The 18,438-nt window shown below is 43.8% G+C and overlaps 1 protein-coding gene across 7 annotated transcripts in view; it reads left to right on the top strand.

Moving 5' to 3' along the window:
* The window catches only part of SULF1 (sulfatase 1), a 179,144-nt gene that overhangs the window by 137,812 nt on the left and 22,894 nt on the right, over nucleotides 1-18,438 (top strand). For all 7 annotated transcript variants that reach the window (XM_064588237.1, XM_064588235.1, XM_064588238.1 and 4 more), the window contains 6 exons: nucleotides 9,463-9,679; nucleotides 12,135-12,381; nucleotides 14,155-14,251; nucleotides 14,720-14,814; nucleotides 15,337-15,402; nucleotides 16,284-16,456. In XM_064588237.1, coding sequence (XP_064444307.1) covers nucleotides 9,463-9,679; nucleotides 12,135-12,381; nucleotides 14,155-14,251; nucleotides 14,720-14,814; nucleotides 15,337-15,402; nucleotides 16,284-16,456 — 895 coding nt within the window. The remainder of the gene's footprint in view (nucleotides 1-9,462; nucleotides 9,680-12,134; nucleotides 12,382-14,154; nucleotides 14,252-14,719; nucleotides 14,815-15,336; nucleotides 15,403-16,283; nucleotides 16,457-18,438) is intronic.

Below are 18,438 nucleotides of genomic sequence, written 5' to 3'. Positions count from 1 at the left end.
TATTGGACATGTGAAATGGGTAGTCAGGTTAGAAAGATCAGAAACTTGGTTCCATCTGAGGAGTAGCCATCAGCCCTCGGATTCCTGTTAACTGGTTATCAAGAAGGGTCAAGAGGCTACTTAGTCAAGAGCAGGGGTAGATGCTGAGCCTCTGGGCAGTGAACCACCCAAGAGACATGATGGAGTCTTCCCATCCTGTACTAAAGTCCGATGTTATCTAATCCATAGAAGGGGATAGAATCTATGACCAAGATTGGGAAGTGAAAAGGGAAGCCATATTGTGTTTTATTGTTTCTACTTCTGCTTACAAAATTTCTGACATCATCTATTTCATTAGAATGAATTCTTTTTATTAATATTACTTTTAGAAATATTACTACAGATGGGGTGCCTGGGTGTCTCAGTGGGTTGAGTATCTGACTGTTGATTTGGGGGGAGGTCATGATCTTGGGGTTGTGGAATCAAGCCCCATGTTGGGCTCCGCACTCGATGGGGAGTCTGCTTGAGTTTCTCCCTCTGTCCTCTCCTGCCCTTACCCACTCCTCTCTCAAGTAAATAAATACATCTTTTTTAAAAAAAAGAAATATTACTATAGAATTAAGGACTACCCAGAACACCAACTATTATTAATAAGAACTAAAGAAATACCATGTGATGAATTAACACAGGCCTGTTTCTAAGGAAAGTGAGAACATATGAACACTTAACTATTTTAAACACTCTTGATTGGCATCTATGCTAGCTAAAAGAAGTATTGTATCATCATGAGAGAGGAACTGCCTAAGTCATTGAAACAAAGTTGAAGGAAAGTGAAAAATAATAGTTATTACACATTTGTCTTATATAAAGCACTGTACATGGAGTTTGATATGTATTAGCTCAGTTTAAGCCTCACATCCATCCAGTGAGGTAGGCATTGTTGTCCCATTTATAAATGGGCAGCTGGTGAGTGTAGAGCCGGGATCCAAATGAGTTATAGGATCATAGGATTCAAAAACTCGGGCCACTTGCTGCCTTCCAAGGTAAGTTACGTTAACGAGGCAAAGAGAAGTTCACGTCTTTGTGAGTCTTTTTTTCTCTTTAACTTATCCGACCTCAAGATATCCGCACAATTAGCCAATAGCAGTGCAGGGTATCAGGCACATGAAATGGATAGTGCAGTTATTATTAAAATGGCCTCATAAATGTAGGGCGTCACACATTTATACTCGTGATACGGTATCTAGCTTATTGAACAAACATTCACAATAAACAACTTGATCCTCATACTTTCTGCATTTCCTCATGACTTTTTGTGCTCAGGGATTCCTTTGAAATAGAAAAAGGTGGGGAGGGCGGTTATTGAAGGAAGGGATAAAACCAGGCCTTCATGGCATACTAGGAAGTCTTAATTTTCAAGTGTTTAGCAGAGAAGCGTAGACATATTCATTATATTTTAATATGATGTCTTCAAATCCTTCTTAAGGAAGCTCTAAGTATTATTACGACTAAAACCTCAGAATTGTTTTGTAGTTCTAAAATGATTTTTATGAGCCAGCCTCAATAGACTAATTTACTTTTATTTGAGAGTTGGAAATGTTTGGCGTTAAATATATCTCCTGCAAATTGGTGATTTTGTTACTATTTTAGCCTTCTAAGTGGCAAGCATTACAGCCATTTGAGAATAAGGTACACTGCCTACCTTTCAGTATACAATTTTGCAAACCTCTCCATATGGCTTGCCCTGAAATTTTAATACATGTCCTAAAGGGCAAATGTAGTATTAACGAGATTATGGCACTTTGGCAGAAGCTCTTCACTCTTGTGCTAAATGCTATAACTATGTTAAGAACTTCACTTTGCTTTTTCATGTTTTTCTAAACTTGTTTTGCCCCCACAAAATGCTTTAATACCTGGTTCCCTGGGATTCTCCTCTGCTGCTTTATTTCGATGTGAATCTGTCTGAATTTAGATTATATCACATGGATATATGAAAATGTTAGCAACAATTTCTTTTAGAAGTGCCTGGATTATTAGAACAGAGAATTACACTGTACCCCAGATGGCGATTTCTTTCTATAGGTGATGCTCAAACCGTAGCTTAAAAATCCAAGAACTTCCAGAAAATTTTGAGGCTCTTCAAGTCAGTTATAGAATCTGTGGGTCAAACCTGATAGCTCTGTTGTGTTCTACAGAATCTTTATGTTTTGGCCTTTTGCTTTTTCTATCTGGCTACTTTGAAGATTATCTTTTTAGTTACAATATCAGTGACTTTAAAAAAGGGAAAAAAAAGTCCAGAATAATGAGATTGTTTTTTCTGGATCAAGACATCAGTTAAGGCTAGAATTAACTCTAATCTAATCTCTTCCCTTGACACTGATTCACACCTGGCCTGTGCCCTGCGTCTCTTCCTCTGACCAAGGTTAACTGCCTGCATTCAAAGACAATACAGTCTTCTCTTTGGTTTGACTCTGTATGGGATATAGAGGAAAAACCCACACTATCAGCCCCATTCTCTTCACTTTTAACCCCCAAAGGGGTCATGTATTTCCCCCATCCAACCATACCCCCATACTTGGTCACCCAAGGATTGTTTGGCAGGGTCAGTGTGGATGCATGATGGAGGTAAATGAAAGAAAGAGAAATACGACATCACAAAGTTTGGATTAGAATATTGGCATCTGCTACTTTTTAGTTGTGTGTTTAGGGACTGGATTCTTAAGAGTCTCAGGTTTTCTATCCCTAAAGCTAAGAAAATTAATCTCAGTCTTGTAAGGGTTCTGTGATATCATATATGTAAAGTGCTAGATGAATTATAAGGCAATGTGTGAATGTTGGGTGGTATTTCTGTTCCGGGCCATCTTACCTGCTTTTTCACTCCTATGAAGCCAACAGGGAATTAAAATGGGCTGGAATCCCAGACATTTGGCAATACTTCTTCACTTTGTGAACAGAGCAACCAGCAGGGACTAATTAAGACAGCATGGACATATGTGTTTGCATTACTTCTGTGTTCCTGAATTAATATGAGGCTGAGTATGAATTCCCACCACTCTCTCAGCTGGCGTTACACCCCCAAGCACATTACGTACAGATTTATATATGACACACTACACACACACACACACACACACGCATGCACACAAATCTCAACATCTATCTGAAAAGACTTTGGCTCAACAAAGAACACACATCAGTGATGCTCCATTCTGGCTGCACCCTAGAATCACCTGGGCAGCTTTGGAAAATATCGATGTTGGGGCTCCTGGGTGGCTCAGTCATTAAGCGTCCAACTTTTGGTTTCGGCTCAGGTCATGATCTCAGGGTTGTGAGATCGAGCCCCACATTGGGCTTTGCACTGGGCGTGGAGCCTGCTTAAGGTTCTCCCTCTCTCTCTCCCTGTGCCCCCTCCCTCTCCCCGTGCCCCTCTCCCTCTCCCTGTGCCCCACTCCTCTCTAAAGAAAAAAAAAAGAAAATATCAACGTATAGCCTCCCCCCAAATCAATCAGATGAATAGGTCTAAAGGTGAGACCAAGGCATCTGTATTTGTTAACAAAGTTAAGAACCACAGGTCTAGAGTCAGAGAATGTCGAAATTGGAAGGAGTCTTAGAAATCTTCCAGTTGGGGCGCCTGGTGGCTCAGTCGTTAAGCGTCTGCCTTCGGCTCAGGTCATGGTCCCAGGGTCCTGGGATCGAGCCCCATATCGGGCTCCCCGCTCCACAGGAAGCCTGCTTCTCCCTCTCCCGCTCCCCCTGCTTGTGTTCCCTCTCTCGCTGTGTCTCTCTCTGTCAAATAAATAAATAAAATCTTTAAAAAAAAAAAAAGAAATCTTCCAGTTGAGGGGCGCCTGGGTGGCCCAGATGGTTAAGCGACTGCCTTCGGCTCAGGTCATGATCCCAGGGTCCTGGGGTGGAGCCCCACATCGGGGTCCTGGCTCAGCGGGGAACCTGCTTCTCCCTCTCCCTCTGCCTCTCTCCCTCCTCATGCTCTCTCTCTCTCTGTATTTCTGTGTCTCAAATGAATAAATAAAATCTTTAAAAAAAAAAAAAAAACTCCCAGTTGAATGGTATCCTTTTCCTAATAAGGAAATATAGATCCAGGGCGCCTGGGTGGCTCAGTTGGTTAAGCGACTGCCTTCGGCTCAAGTCATGATCCTGGAGTCCCGGGATCGAGTCCCGCATCGGGCTCCCTGCTCGGCGGGGAGTCTGCTTCTCCCTCTGACCCTCCTCTCTCTCATGCTCTCTGTCTCTCACTCTCTCTCTCTCAAATAAATAAATAAAATCTTTAAAAAAAAAAAAAAAGGAAATATAGATCCAGAAAACTTAAGCTACGACCCAAAGGTCAGAACCTGCAACTCTTCACTCCATGCTTAATCCTTTCTTTCCCAGAACATGCTGCCTCTATAAAAATGTTACATAGTAGATTTTCTCTTTGAAATTATAAATGGCATTTGTCTGGCTGAAGCCACGGAGCTTAGGACCCACTCACAGCATCTAGGGAAGTGGTTCCCAAACAAGACTGCACATTAGAATCACAGAGGCAGCTTCACAAGTGTTGATGTTCAAGCTTCACTCCAGACAAAGGAAAACAGAACCTCTGGGGATGAGACCCAGACATCAGGGATTTTTTTCAAGCTCCTGTGTGATTCTTTTAAGCAGCCAGGACTGAGAATCATTCATGCCAGGAAAGCGTTACTATATTTTTCGTTTTCTAGGTATAGATATTGACTCCTTAACTAGGAATTACATAAAAGAGAAATTCCCTAGGCATTCAATTTTGGAGTACATTTTATATATTCTCTGTCATTTGAGAAAAAACAGCTTGGTTTTTTCTTTGATAAAGCAAATTTCACGTCCTTTGTGAGTTGTTAAATTCCAGCAACTTTGCAATTTTGTTTGCCTTTCTACTATTTGTATCAATATGAAATCAAAGATTTGTTTAAAGAACCCCAGATCAAGCAAGCGGATACTACTTGAGAAATTAGAATGTAGCTTGTTCAATGTACTGGTTTAGCTCCAGGATTTATGTTCTCATCCCAAAATTATCCCTCTGACCATAGATCCCTCGACCTTTTGTGACCAGCTGCAGGGCAGGAATAAAAGGCATTTACCAGTAAGATCTGCTAAGTTTGCCAGGAACTGACAGCTTGTTTCCAGAAACTCACTGAGCCCTGGTTAAAATTTCAGCATGGCTCGTAGACACTTCCCCGCAGGGCTCCTTATTCCAGAGGGCGGGCCAGAAGGACCGAGCCCCAGTGCCACCCTCTGGCTAAACACTTGTCTGCATGGAGCTCAGCATGGACAGCCGAGCCTCAAAGCCTCCCCTCTTCAACCTGCACAGAAGGACATTTCCAAATAATGCATCTCAATGGTTTGGCTTCTGTGCATTTTTCAAAATACAAACCGCAGGCTTAAATGTCAAACCATATTTAATGATGTCCCAAACAAGTCAGAAAAAGACAAACATAAGGCCATTTTACTTATAAACTGCCTAATGTGGCCACACCCGATTTAATTTATGCTCTTGTTTCCCACTGCTCCGGAACATAGCCTGCTCTGGGCCGGATCCCCTCCTCCCTGCTCATAAACAGAGCATTCTCTCTCTCTGCGTGTAAGCTGTTGCCTCTGCCTTCCCAAAGTCTAGCCCCTCCACCAAGGCAAACTGGAAGCCTCATCTTCTACCCCAAACCATTCTTTTTGGGGGGGTCCTAGTCAATTGGGATTTCATCCTGGGTACAGAAGGAGTCAGAGAGGCAGGAGGAAAAATTGAGATGATGTCCCATGAAGTCGCAAAGGAATTTACAGATGGGGCAAGTGGTCGGGGAAGATGGAGATGGTCAGATCTGGCAGTTAACCGATTTGCTGATAAACTTCAAGAGCGTAGATAAGAGGGGGCCAGAAGGATAGCTGTATCTCGGCGCGGGCTCGTGCTTAACAAAGTGCGTCTCGGAGGCTGAGCCCGTGTCCCATGAGCGGATGCCTAGCTGGGTCCGGGCTCCCATCCGATTGCTACAGCTCTTCTGCAATGCCAAGTCATCTCCTCTCTTTCTTTTGAGCATTCAAGTGGCTTGAGGCAGGAGTTTCAGAACAATTCCCTGAAAGCTCTCTTCCTTCGCCTCCCTCTGTCAACTCTCTAAGTCAGGCCACCGTGGTAGTTGCAGTGATTTCAAGGGTTTATTGCTCAGCCATAAAAATTGTCGTGATATCGAACCCCAAAATGATTGTGGCAAATGTGTGGTAATTACATTTCATTAAAATTCCTAATATGCTTGCCACTAAGAAGATTTCAAAGCTGCTCGCTAATTACTCTATCTAATAGGGTCTACGGCTTGTTCAGAGGGTCCATGGTATAGAAAATCATTGGCATTTTTCTCGGTGGCTCTTGTTTTATTTAAGAATGTGTATAGGGGTATGTATACATGCAGAATTTGTGGGTCTATGCGGGTGTGTACATACGTATGCATTCACGTATGTATGCATATTTAGTTTGTGAGATACATCATCAGTGCCCGGGATGGTGCCAGATCTCAGATTTGGTTTAATTCATCTCTTCAGGAAAGAACACCACTTCCCTTCATCTCTGCCCCATAGGACATTAGTGAGGAATTTGGCTAATGGGAAAATGCAGGTTGGATTCCAGATAGACAAATCACTAAAAATTCTGCCTACACATTCTGTTCTAGAGGAATCTACCTGTCCCCTCAGGTCTTCCAGGCAAAAAAAAAAAAGTAGAGTTGTTTTTTTTTTTTTAATGCATCGTGCTTAAAAAACCAAGAAAGGTTTTCACTGTAGTTATGTGTTTTAAAAATTAATGTTTGTACTAAAATTGAAATAAATTCGAGCCACAAAAGACAGAAGGCTATTATTTTTCAAGAATAAAGTTAACCATATTTTTCTGTCTTATAGAAAATAGGGCACTTCTTAAGCTGCTACTAGGCTGTGAACTGTGGGTCCACTGGCCATTTCTTTTGCTACCATAGGCATTAAGTAGTGAACTCTTAGTTTTTGAACGCAGGAGTGAGAGATTACCTAGATAGATGGACAAGTCTTAAAGCATCTGGATGTAGCCAAATTCAAATCTGGAATGACACTCAAGCACCACGGATTCCCAAACTTTTCAGAGCTATAAAAGCTTATGAATTATTTTGCTGACACTTCTTGTCAGCAGAAATTCCGTAGGGCATATAGTTATTCCCCAATGGAGTTGTAGATCAGTTTCTGAGAACTGTTTTTGAGAATCTCATGGCACCTCCTTGAACTAATGGGACGTGTCTGGAAGTGCTACAAACCCAGGCTTGAAAACCACTGGTCTCCACATTGAATGGCAGAACCATGGAGCAGGCCACACACGGCTTTCTGCTCAACCTTTACAAAGACTAAGTTCTCTCACTCGTCAGCTAACTGTGGGGAGAAAGGAAGGAAAACTGGTTACTCTTACAGAAAGCACATAGTCCTGCCTGTAGAGACAAGCTGGTAGTGTTCCTCTGTTCAGCTGGAGTCATCTTCTGACCTGATTACATCAGTACATTTCTAGACACAGCATCCTTTGCATACCCACGCCCCAACATGCATACATCCCTCTCAAAGATTCATCCACCTGAGCTACTTAGACCTAAATATATCTCTTTTGCCCCTGCCATGGGTTCCAGCTGCAGAAGGGTCCAGTAACCAGTTGCAAATTGAAAGCAATTGTTCTTAACCCCAACTGCACATTAAAATCACCAGGAGAGCTTTTGAAACTCCCAGTGCTCAGCCATGTGTGAGAACCACTGAGCTCCCATAACTCCCCAGTGCCTAATCAAGTTGACTTTACTTTTTTTTTTTTTTGGTTCAATCATCTCTAACTTAGTGAGTCTTCGACTGTTCTTGTCTGTGTTGCTTTTTCATGGCTTTGCAAATAGAATTAGTTGCCTTGTCGCTTGAGCCTGCTTGGAATGGAAATGATGGACATTCAAGATATGCTGGTCAAGTCAAAAAAGAAGATCGTAACCTGACATGGCTCGAAATAACCAAATGCAACAGCACCCAGAGTGTGTGGGGGCTAAAGCAAGATCAAAGCACAAGTGCTATAAACCAGGGATTCGGGAACTCTAGGATAGAGGTGCCAGGCAGCTCTGATAATTCAACATTTACTGAGGGCATGTGGCTCCAGTCAAGAGAAAGTAAGCCAAGACTCTGCACCTCGGTCCACTGTGAATAGTCGCACCCCATTCTGTACACGAGGGTCATTTGTCTGCTGACCAACATATCTGGGATCCCTGACTAAACTTTACCTTGCATTAGGTGACTTTGCGATGAAAATATAGGGGGGGGGTGTTGAGATCATTTTGTGTGGTGCAGGGAAAACCATCTTTTATTCGATAATTTTTTATTTATTGAAAATATGTAACTGGCACAACAAATCCATAATTTTATAGGTACTGTTGCTTTGGCCACTGTTTAGAAATGTGTCCATTTAAAGAAAAGTATCAGTAATTGTATACAGGTGATAGTCACATATGGAACGAAAACCAGAAACAAAAGTTTGCTAACACTACACGGTAGCATGTTGTAACAACCGTGGTCAACTTCAAATCGAGGTCAGTGTTCTTCCCAAACTACCATTTGAGGGGGCGAGCAAGGGGAAGAGAAAAAGGAAGAGGAAGGTTATTAGGTCTTTAAGTAAGACATGGAGGATCCCATGAAATGCCCCTAAATTCATGAAGTGCTCTTATTTCAGCCAGATTGATACTCAAGAAGCATGGGCAGGGGTTGGGGGGGACACTGAAGCCGATGCTGGGTCCTATTGATCTAGAATTGAGCCCACAGTGTCTGCAGTGGGCTTGGTAGAAGGCTCAGAGGAGTAAACCCAGGGCCAGCTCCCCCCATGCTTGGTCTCTTGGGGAGGTGAACGATGTCTCCTCCCGAGCAGCTCGCTCTGCTGGGCGTGCAGGGTCTGTAGAAGGCTGAGAAGAGGCACAGAGAAAACCTGACGAGTTGGCTAACGCCTGGGGCGTGTGAAGGCTGGCCCGCTCCATGGCAGACTCGGATTAAACTCATCTCTGTCTTCATGTGCCACTCTTCCCCGGTTCGAGGCCAGAGCTCGGGGGCTGAGACCAAAGCAGCCGAGTGTGTTTTTCCAGAGAGAGAGGGATCTGGCAAAAACAGCCCCGACAGCTGTGCTCTGTGGCTTGGCTTTTAACGTGTTTCGTTCAAGACTCTGTTTAGTCTGGATACTGGGGATTTATATATCAATTTGGGGCTCTAGTGTCATGGAGGTGGTTCTGATTTCCAGTGATTTCGTTGTCATCTGCAGTTGCCTACAATGAAAGAAGGAGCTAAGGGAACCGGGGGGCGACTTATGGCAGGCTCAGTTAAAAGCCTGCCTTTCTTCCTCGGCTCTCCTTAAGGGGTTCCCCGTGCTTCCAAAACCTAAGACAGCAGTCCTTAATAAAAAACACCCGGAGCGGGATGGGTAACCGGCTTTCTCGTTGGCTTTCGCAGAAGTGGCGGTGCATCGAGGACACCTCTGGCAAGCTTCGAATTCACAAGTGTAAAGGATCCGGGGACCTGCTCACGGTCCGGCAGAGCACGCGGAACCTCTACTCTCGAGGCTTCCCCGACAAGCACAAAGAATGCAGTTGCGGAGAGTCCGGTTATCGTGCGGGCAGAAGCCAGAGGAAGAGTCAAAGGCAGTTCCTGAGAAACCAGGGGACCCCGAGTAAGCTGCAAGCAGGGACCCTCGCAGTGGAAGGCAGAGTGCTTTGCGAATGGACAGCAGGGAGACAAAAGGCTTGCTCCTTATACATTTGAGGTCTTATCGATGCATAGTTTTAGCACAAAAAGCAAAGAATTGTTCTGTTTAAAAGAGCAAAGTTAAGTTGAAATTTGGGGTTTGTGGACATTTTTAACTTAAACATAGAATGAAAATATATTCAGTAAAAGCACCAGGCACAAACTATACACACACACACGAAAGAACTATAAAGGGGTAACAGGTGTGGTTAGGGGCAGAGGGTATAGTTTATGTCAGTTTTATTTTACATGAATGCTAATGTCCTGATTTGTCTGCCTTGAGCTGCTTTAAAAAAAAAAAGGGAGGAAAATAAAAATTCAAGGTTTCATTGCTTATGCATTTAATAAGAAAAGCATAAACACTTTTTTTAAAGGTACATCTGTTGTAAGACGGTATTTTTTTTTTAGTTATGGTTGACTGGCAAGGTCAAACTAGTCAAATTCAATATGAAAAGCACTGCCTAGCATTTTCTTTATAAGAATTCTATCAGGCAACTATGAAATTCCTAGGATTATACAGATGGGAAAACCCGGTCTGGCACCTTCCATAAAAGAATGAGAGTCTAGTGCCATCTAGTGGCAGAAGAGGAAAAGTGACTCATTTCTGTGGCAATTCTTTTCTACACTGGTTTGGAAATGAGTAAGATACATTTTCTGTATCACTTTTTTTTTTAAGTAGGCTGTACACACAACGTGGGGTTTGAACTCACGACCCCAAGATCAAGAGTCACATGCTCTACCTACTGAACCAGCCAGGTGCCCCCCACGTTGTAAATTAGGAAATCAAATCAATCACCAGAAAAATAGAAGCTCTCAGCACTGGCTTTTTTATCCTGGACTCTGCAGATGGATTTTAGGGGATGGTGAGCCTTCTAACATTTTATCCAAAATGATAAGTCTATTCTGTGTGCATGTGCACATTTTTCTGGATGTCCCTAACTTTCAACACACTCTTAAGGGAATCCATAACCCAAAAGCTGAGAATGATTGATTTGGGAGATTTTTTTTTTCCTCCCAGAGAGAAAATGCCAGGTTTAATAATTCACACAAAGATATCAAATGGAAAGCCAAAAAGGGACAAAGATTCCTGACGCTCTCCCTTAACGGAAGCTGATTACCAGTGTTGGGCTTGGAGGAAGGGGCAGCCTCTTCTCTCCCCAGAGGTTAGGTGTCACTTCACAGCAGTGACCATAAACACTGATTTTGTTCGACATTGAGCACAACCTGGAGATGTCTGGGGCCGCTTTTTCAAACCACGTGGAACCTCGCGTATTTGAGGGCAGAAGTTGCTCGTGAGCACACTCAGGGGCCTGCTGACTGTTACAGAGGCGTTTCCTCTTCTGGAAACTGCTATCAGAGCGGGATCCCGTGGCGAGCGCGATTCTGATTCCATGGCCTGGGTGCTCCCCTTCTTCCTATTTTAGCAGCAGGCTGGAGAAAAAAGGCCCTGTGAGTATGCCCCGTCGGAGCCAAAATGCTTCTGATAAGGAGGGGCCAAGGTTGGCACATTAAAACTCTTGTCTAACACACTCTGAGCCTTGAGCACGGTCTACGGTGACCAGAAAACATGCTGGCCTCCCCCTGGCATTGCCCTCCATCTGCCAGATATTAAAAGTCAGCTGGCTGATAAAAAGCATTTGCAAAATTTAATTGTTCTCTATTCTTTGTACAAATAGAAGGTATCGAGAGCATTTACCCTTTTAAAAAAGCAGCCCAGTGTTGTGGAAAGACAGCAGCCTTTAGAATCTGGTAGATTAGAGTCCTAGTTCCCACGGCTGTTGGCTCCATTACCTTGCAAAATGTAGGTAGCATTCAGAGCTTCAGTTTTCCCATCCTTAAGAATCATCACACCAAATTTATGAGCCTGTTTGGACCATCTAATCAGTTTTTTTAATATAAGGATTTATTATAATAATACAGGTCTTCCAAGATTGTGGATTAGAGATAAGTATGAGGTGAATAATACATAGCAAAAGCCCAATCAATGATAGTCACTATTATGATTAATACCATAACTGGGAATATAGTTTTATCCAAACAAACTGCCTTAGCAGTTCATGTTGAAAATGCAGTTCACAGCCTGCTGTGAGTGGAAAGGAACTTAGACGTCCCCCAGACGTACCCCCCACTGGAGGGACAAAGGGCTGAGGCCCAGGGGAGCATGCTGTCCACCACGTTGCCATGCAGCACCCAAGCTCAAAGAGGAGCCCAGCCCTCCCAACGTGAATCCCAGTGGGCTGCCCGCCGCTCCCCGATGCCCCTTCACAATGCAGTTTAAACTGCTTGCCCTTCCCAGAATGCTCACTGAGCCAGGTGGTGCCTTTCCTCCCTCCTAAACTACACCTGGACGTCCATGTTAACGTGTCTTCCCTTATTTCCAGAGTACAAGCCCAGATTTGTCCATACCCGGCAAACACGTTCCTTGTCAGTCGAATTTGAAGGCCAAATATATGACATAAACCTGGAAGATGAGGAATTGCAAGTGTTGCGACCGAGAAACATTGCCAAGCGCCATGATGAGGGCCACAGGAGGCCCGGAGGTGCCCAGGCTGCCGGCGACGGGGACGTGATGCTGGCAGACAGAGACAATGCCCTGGGCCTGCCCACCTCCGTCCGAGTGACTCACAAGTAGGAAGGCTTTAGGTGTTCACGGGGGCTGAATTCCCAGTCATGTCCCCTTCCCCATTATCCCTGTTTTGCTTCTTTATCAAAAGTGATATCGCTCGGCCGTACAGGGTCCGGAGGGCTGGCCTACAGAACAACTGGGATTTAAAGAAGCTGGGGGAGTCCAAACAGCCGTACATTTGGACACATGCTTTGGGTTGAGTTTCACATGAAGGCTGATCAGCTGGGAATTTAGCTAGAGTGGTTCTGTCACATGTTTGTGTTTTCTTTTAAAGATTTTATTTATTTATTTGACAGAGAGAGACACAGCGAGAGAGGGAACACAAGCAGAGGGAGTGGGAGAGGGAGAAGCAGGCCTCCCGCGGAGCAGGGAGCCCAATGCAGCCTCGATCCCAGGACCCCGGGATCATGACCTGAGCCGAAGGCAGACGCTTAATGGCTGAGCCACCCAGGGGCCCCGGTTCTGTCACATCTTAACTTAGCAGGCATGGAGGTCCACCCTTGAACAGTTACTTTTTTGGGAGTCTAGGGAACACACTCGTAGCCCAAGGAAAGACTGCAGGTCCTGGAGAAGCTTCCAGAGAGGTGGGATGTGTTGGAAATGGACATAAGGTGCAGAAACACCTAAGTAACCTGAGCAGATCCCAGAGAGCACGGAGGGCCTCGGGAGTCACGGAGACAGGGAAGGAGGAGATTATCCCACAGCTGTAATGAACCACCTTGGTTCTCCATTTCCTTCCAAAATCCAGTTACTCTCTTGATAGAGAAAAATTTTCTTTCTGAATTTATTAACAAGGTTTTTTCCTCTCTCTCATTCCATCACTTTGGGGAGGCCTGGTATCATGACCTCTGGCAGGATTTTTATCTTTGGGACTGGTCTTTCCGTGCCTGTACAGTTGATCTTGAACAAGGCAGGGGTTGGGGACACAGACCCTCCCCCCACCCCCACAGTTGAAAACCCACGTATAATGTTGGACTCCCCAGAAACTTAACTACTAGCGGCCTACAGCTGACCAGAAGCCTTAGCGATAACATAAACCGTCAATTAACACATATTTTATATACATATCATATACTTATTCTTACAATAAAGTAAGTTAGAGAAACAGTGTTATTAAGAAAACCATAAGAGAAGAGAAAACATGTATACAGTACTGGACTGTGTTTATCCAAAAAAAAAAAATCTGCCTATATGTGACCCCATGCGGTTCCAAGGTCAACTATAGTTGTTAGAGTTACACACTAGGAGACTTAGATCAGGATTTGTGTCTCTTTCAGTATCGATCGACCCTTTATCCCAACTTTTCTCTATGCCTAGGGCTGTTTCTTTGCTTCAAACTGAATGGGGTACTTGAGGCAGGCTCTTTGTAACAAAACAAATGGGATAAATAACCCCCTTCTAACTGCATTGCTCTAATCAGACAACTTACTTCCATTATAACTGTGGAAACTTCCATTTCCCCTACAGTAGTTGATGAGACTCTCAACACTAGAGTTTTCTGGTGGTAGCTGTTCCTGGGGACGTGAATATTAAATGTTGCTATGAAATGGAATCTTAGTAAGGGTCTCTCTCTGACACCATCCTTACCCCAGCCGGGTGGCCAAGAGACATTCCCACGTATCCTTCCCTGTCTATGGCTCAGCTTCAAACTACTGCTTGCCTCCAAATTAAGAGTTTAGAAGGCAATTATGTTCCCTTTGCTATTTCTAATGGGTTTAAACAAATATTAGCATATAAACCTATTTCTAACATTTTTGGTTTGTTTGTTTTTGCAGGTGCTTTATTCTTCCGAATGATACAATCCACTGTGAGAGAGAACTGTATCAATCGGCCAGAGCCTGGAAGGACCACAAGGCATACATCGATAAAGAGGTTAGCAACGGCTGTGTGACTGGAAGGTGTATTCCAAATGCAAGCTCGGCTCACCAGCCCCCTGGCGACTGGTGGGGCTCGCTGTGTGTCCACTTCATTTTTTTTTACAATGACAATTACATGAAAAATAGCGTAGCAAGATATTTATCTTTCCCTGGGGATGTCGTGATCGACCTGCCTGAAAACAAAATAGGGTGTGAAAAAATAGCGGGGATTGGCTCGATGACCTGTTGAAATCTCCCTGAGGAAATGATCCAGTTGTAAGTGAGCATCTGTTAATGTTTATGTGTAGCACATCAGCAGGAGCATCGTGGTAGACATACTCTGTGCCCAGTTTGTTTCCAAGTTAATTATCTTCTCAGCAGAATAGCTGGAATTACGGAAGACAGAAAACAAGGTGAAAAGAGGGGCACCCGGCGTAGGAAATCCTGATCTGCAGCTGTCTTTGTTCAAATACTTGTCTTCCAGATTGAAGCCCTGCAAGACAAAATTAAGAATTTAAGAGAAGTGAGAGGACACCTAAAAAGGAGAAAGCCGGAGGAATGTGCCTGTAGCAAACAGAGGTGAGCATGCGGCCACCTCGCGGTCTTACTTCCAAACTCGTGTTTCCACAAGCTCCGGGGATAAGCACTGGGTTTGTTTCTCTCTTATACCAACAGAAAGCTTAGTAAACTGAATTTGTTATCATATACTGTAATGATCTAAACTCTTGGTCAAATGAAATATGTCCTAAACCTAAGGTGAAGGTTAAAAATCCCCATTAAGCTAAGATAGTTAAAGTAATCACTTGCCTTCTATTCTTCTTTCTGTTTATAAAGTGAATTGTCAGGGCGCCTGGGTGGCTCAGTTAGTTAAGCATCTGCCTTCAGCTCAGGTCATGATCCCAGGGTCCTGGAATCAGGCTCAGCATCGGGCTCGCTGATCAGCAGGGAGTCTGCCTCTCCCTCTGCCCCTCTCTCCATTTTGCTCTCTCTCTCTCACTCTCTCTTAAATAAATAAATAAAATCTTTAAAAATAAAATAAAATGAACTGTCTGATCGAATGTGAGACTATGAAGACTCACTTTTCAATCTTCTTGCCCGTAGCTATTATAATAAAGAAAAAGGTGTAAAAAAGCAAGAGAAGGTGAAGAGTCATCTCCACCCATTCAAGTAAGTGAGTCTCTGTTTTCCACATTTGCTGGGAGTGGAGGACTGTCCCCTGGGCACTTCTGAAACATAGTAGGGACCCCTGTCTTCCAAGTGGTGCTGCTTCCAAGCAAGCAGATTTAGCCAGGAGGGCACAGAGCTCAAGAAGTTGATAACAAAGCCCACACCTTGCCAAGAGACTATGGGGATGCTTTTGGAATCCTTTGAGGGGGAGCCACGAGGAGTTCTGCTCTAATTCTACATGTGTTTTCTGTCGATGTATGGGATGGTAACTGGATTTTATTCTATGCACTGCTTTTTGTGAACAGTGATTGGGAAATGGGACCGTCTTGATTAGGTTGGTGTGTTCCATAGAGTAGTCTGCAATCGTGCTGAATACTGAACGTTGGGAGAAATACACATATTTTTAAAATAACAGTAAAATTGGCATGTGAAAGGGATTTAGTATTGAGCCTTGACAAAAGTTGAGCCCTTTATGGAAAAAACAAAATAATAACAAAAGGAAATTCTTTCCAAGTCATCTAATCCTGCTAACCATTGACTTTATGGCTGATGAGTACCGAGTCCCCACGGAGTTAAGCCATTTGTCCAAATGCTGTGGCTAGTGGGATCCATGGATTCATGTTGACATTTATTTCCACCAGTGTTTCCATGTAAATAAGGAAGAAAATGTTGATCTTTCCAGGCTCAGTAAAATTCTAAAAAAGTTTTGTCACTTCATGAGTTTGTCTTCACTCTTGCCAATTATAGTTCAAGGCCCTCTGTGAAAAATAAGTCATCTATTATTGTGTGCCTGCCTATTTGTGTGAGATTTGTAACAACGATAATATTTTTCATTGGGAAAGTGCTTTCTGACCATGAACACATCCCTTCTGTTGGAACAGGGAAGCTGCTCAAGAAGTAGACAGCAAGCTGCAGCTTTTCAAGGAGAACCGTAGGAGGAAGAAAGAGAGGAAGGAGAAGAAACGCCAGAGGAAGGGGGAGGAATGCAGCCTCCCTGGCCTCACCTGCTTCACCCACGACAACAACCACTGGCAGACGGCCCCGTTCTGGAACTGTAAGTATTGTGTAGTTTTGGTTTGCAGGGTGTTTTGTTTTAGAAATATTTTTCCCAGTTTTGGGGTGCCTGGATGGCTTAGTGGGTTAAGCGTTGACTCTTGGTTTTGGCTCAGGTCACGATCTCAGGGTTGTGAGATCGAGCCCCACATGGAGCTCCTCACTCAGCGCAGACTCTCCCTCTGCCGCTGCCCCTCCCCCCACTCGTACTCTCTAAATAAATACATAAATAAATAAAATCTTTAAAAAATATATTTTTCCCAGTTTTACTGAGATATAGTTGACAAACAGCACTGTATAAGTTCAAGGTGTACCGCATAATGACCTGACTTCTGTGTATTGCAACGTGATGACCACAGTAAGTTCAGTTAACATCTGCCACCTCATCTGAGTTGCCAGTAACTGCCGCCCTGTGGAGAGACAGCAACTCACACTACAGTTACTAAGACTAGGGCTTCAGCAGCGTGAAACCAGGGATCTAGAATGATTCAAGAGGAGAGCATCATACTATTTTCTGTACTGGCAGCTAGAATGATCTTGTCAAAAATTACGGTTTTCTTTGGAAATTTGTTTTCATATTTTACTTGAAAATGCCAAGCTCGCCCTGGGTGTTTCTCCTGATGGTGTTATTTCTCATACTGCCCAGCTCCTGGCAAAGTTCCTACCCAATAAGACGGGCTTTAGTTATATCTATTACTAAATAACTAAATAAATGGATGAACAATCTTGCCTCAAATAGATTTTGTTTCTGCTTTATTTCATGTTATGCTCTAAGTGTAATAAAGGAAGTGAAAACCCCTTCGATGCGGGGGCTGTATTCTAATTCTCAGTCCCCTTTAGTACCTAGCACCGTGCTCACAAAAGAATAGGGACTCGGGCGCCTGGGTGGCTCAGTTGGTTAAGCGACTGCCTTCGGCTCAGGTCAGGATCCCAGGGTCCTGGGATCGAGTCCCACATCGGGCTCCCGGCTCAGCGGGGAGCCTGCTTTTCCCTCTGACCCTCTCCTCTCTCATGCTGTTTCTCTCTCGCTTGCTCTCTAATAAATAAATAAATAAAATCTAAAAAAAAAAAAAAAAGAATAGGGACTCTACAAAATATGTGGTTTTATTTATTTTTTTAAAAAAGATTTTATTTATTTGACAGAGAGAAAGACAGCGAGAGAGTGAACACAAGCAGGGGGAGTGGGAGAGGGAGAAGCAGACTCCCCTTGGAGCAGGGAGCCCGATGTGGGGCTCGATCCCAGGACTCTGGGATCACGACCTGAGCCGAAGGCAGACGCTTAACGACTGAGCCACCCAGGCACCCCAAAATATACAGTTTTACATGGAATTGCTGATGATATGGAATAATAACAATTGTGTGCTTTTTTTTTGGAGAGAGAGCGCACCAGGAGGGGTTGGGGGGGAGGGCAGAGGGAGAGGGAGAGAGAGAATCTTAAGCAGGCTCCACACCCAGCGCAGAGCCCAATGCAGGGCTCGATCCCAGGACCTTGAAATCATGACCTGAGCCAAAATCAAGAGCTGGACACTTAGCCAACTGAGTCACCCAGGCACCCCAACGATTGTACGTTTTTAAAATTCACACTTACATGTGCTTTGGTGGCCTATGCACAGTATTAACTGAGGTTATCTAGGAATAGTGCCCTAAATTTTTGTGACACATCATCTGATTGAAGGCTTACCATCCCGAGTAGCTAAAACTACAAATCTTCTCATTGAAAAGATCCCAGGATACCACCTGGGTCAGTGTTTCTCAAAATGGGATTTGGAGACTCCAGGAACCCAAGGCCATTCTTGGGGTTTTGGGACCTATCTCTGAGGACTTTTGTTTTATCTTTCCTTTCTGATGCTTTTTGATTTCAGTGTCAAGTTTGCATTTTCATTTCCAGCCACATCTAGGCCAAGTAAACTCTTAAACTCATAGCATTTAACTTTTAATCTTGTTCCATAAACTGGGGTGTGAGGATCTCTGAGGATCATTCAG

The sequence above is a fragment of the Mirounga angustirostris genome, unplaced genomic scaffold (assembly GCF_029215605.1).
Source record: "Mirounga angustirostris isolate CCGP_5_RB_7025 unplaced genomic scaffold, mMirAng1.0.hap1 SCAF_4, whole genome shotgun sequence".
Lineage (NCBI taxonomy): Eukaryota > Metazoa > Chordata > Mammalia > Carnivora > Phocidae > Mirounga > Mirounga angustirostris.
This window is presented reverse-complemented; position numbering and strand designations above follow the sequence as displayed.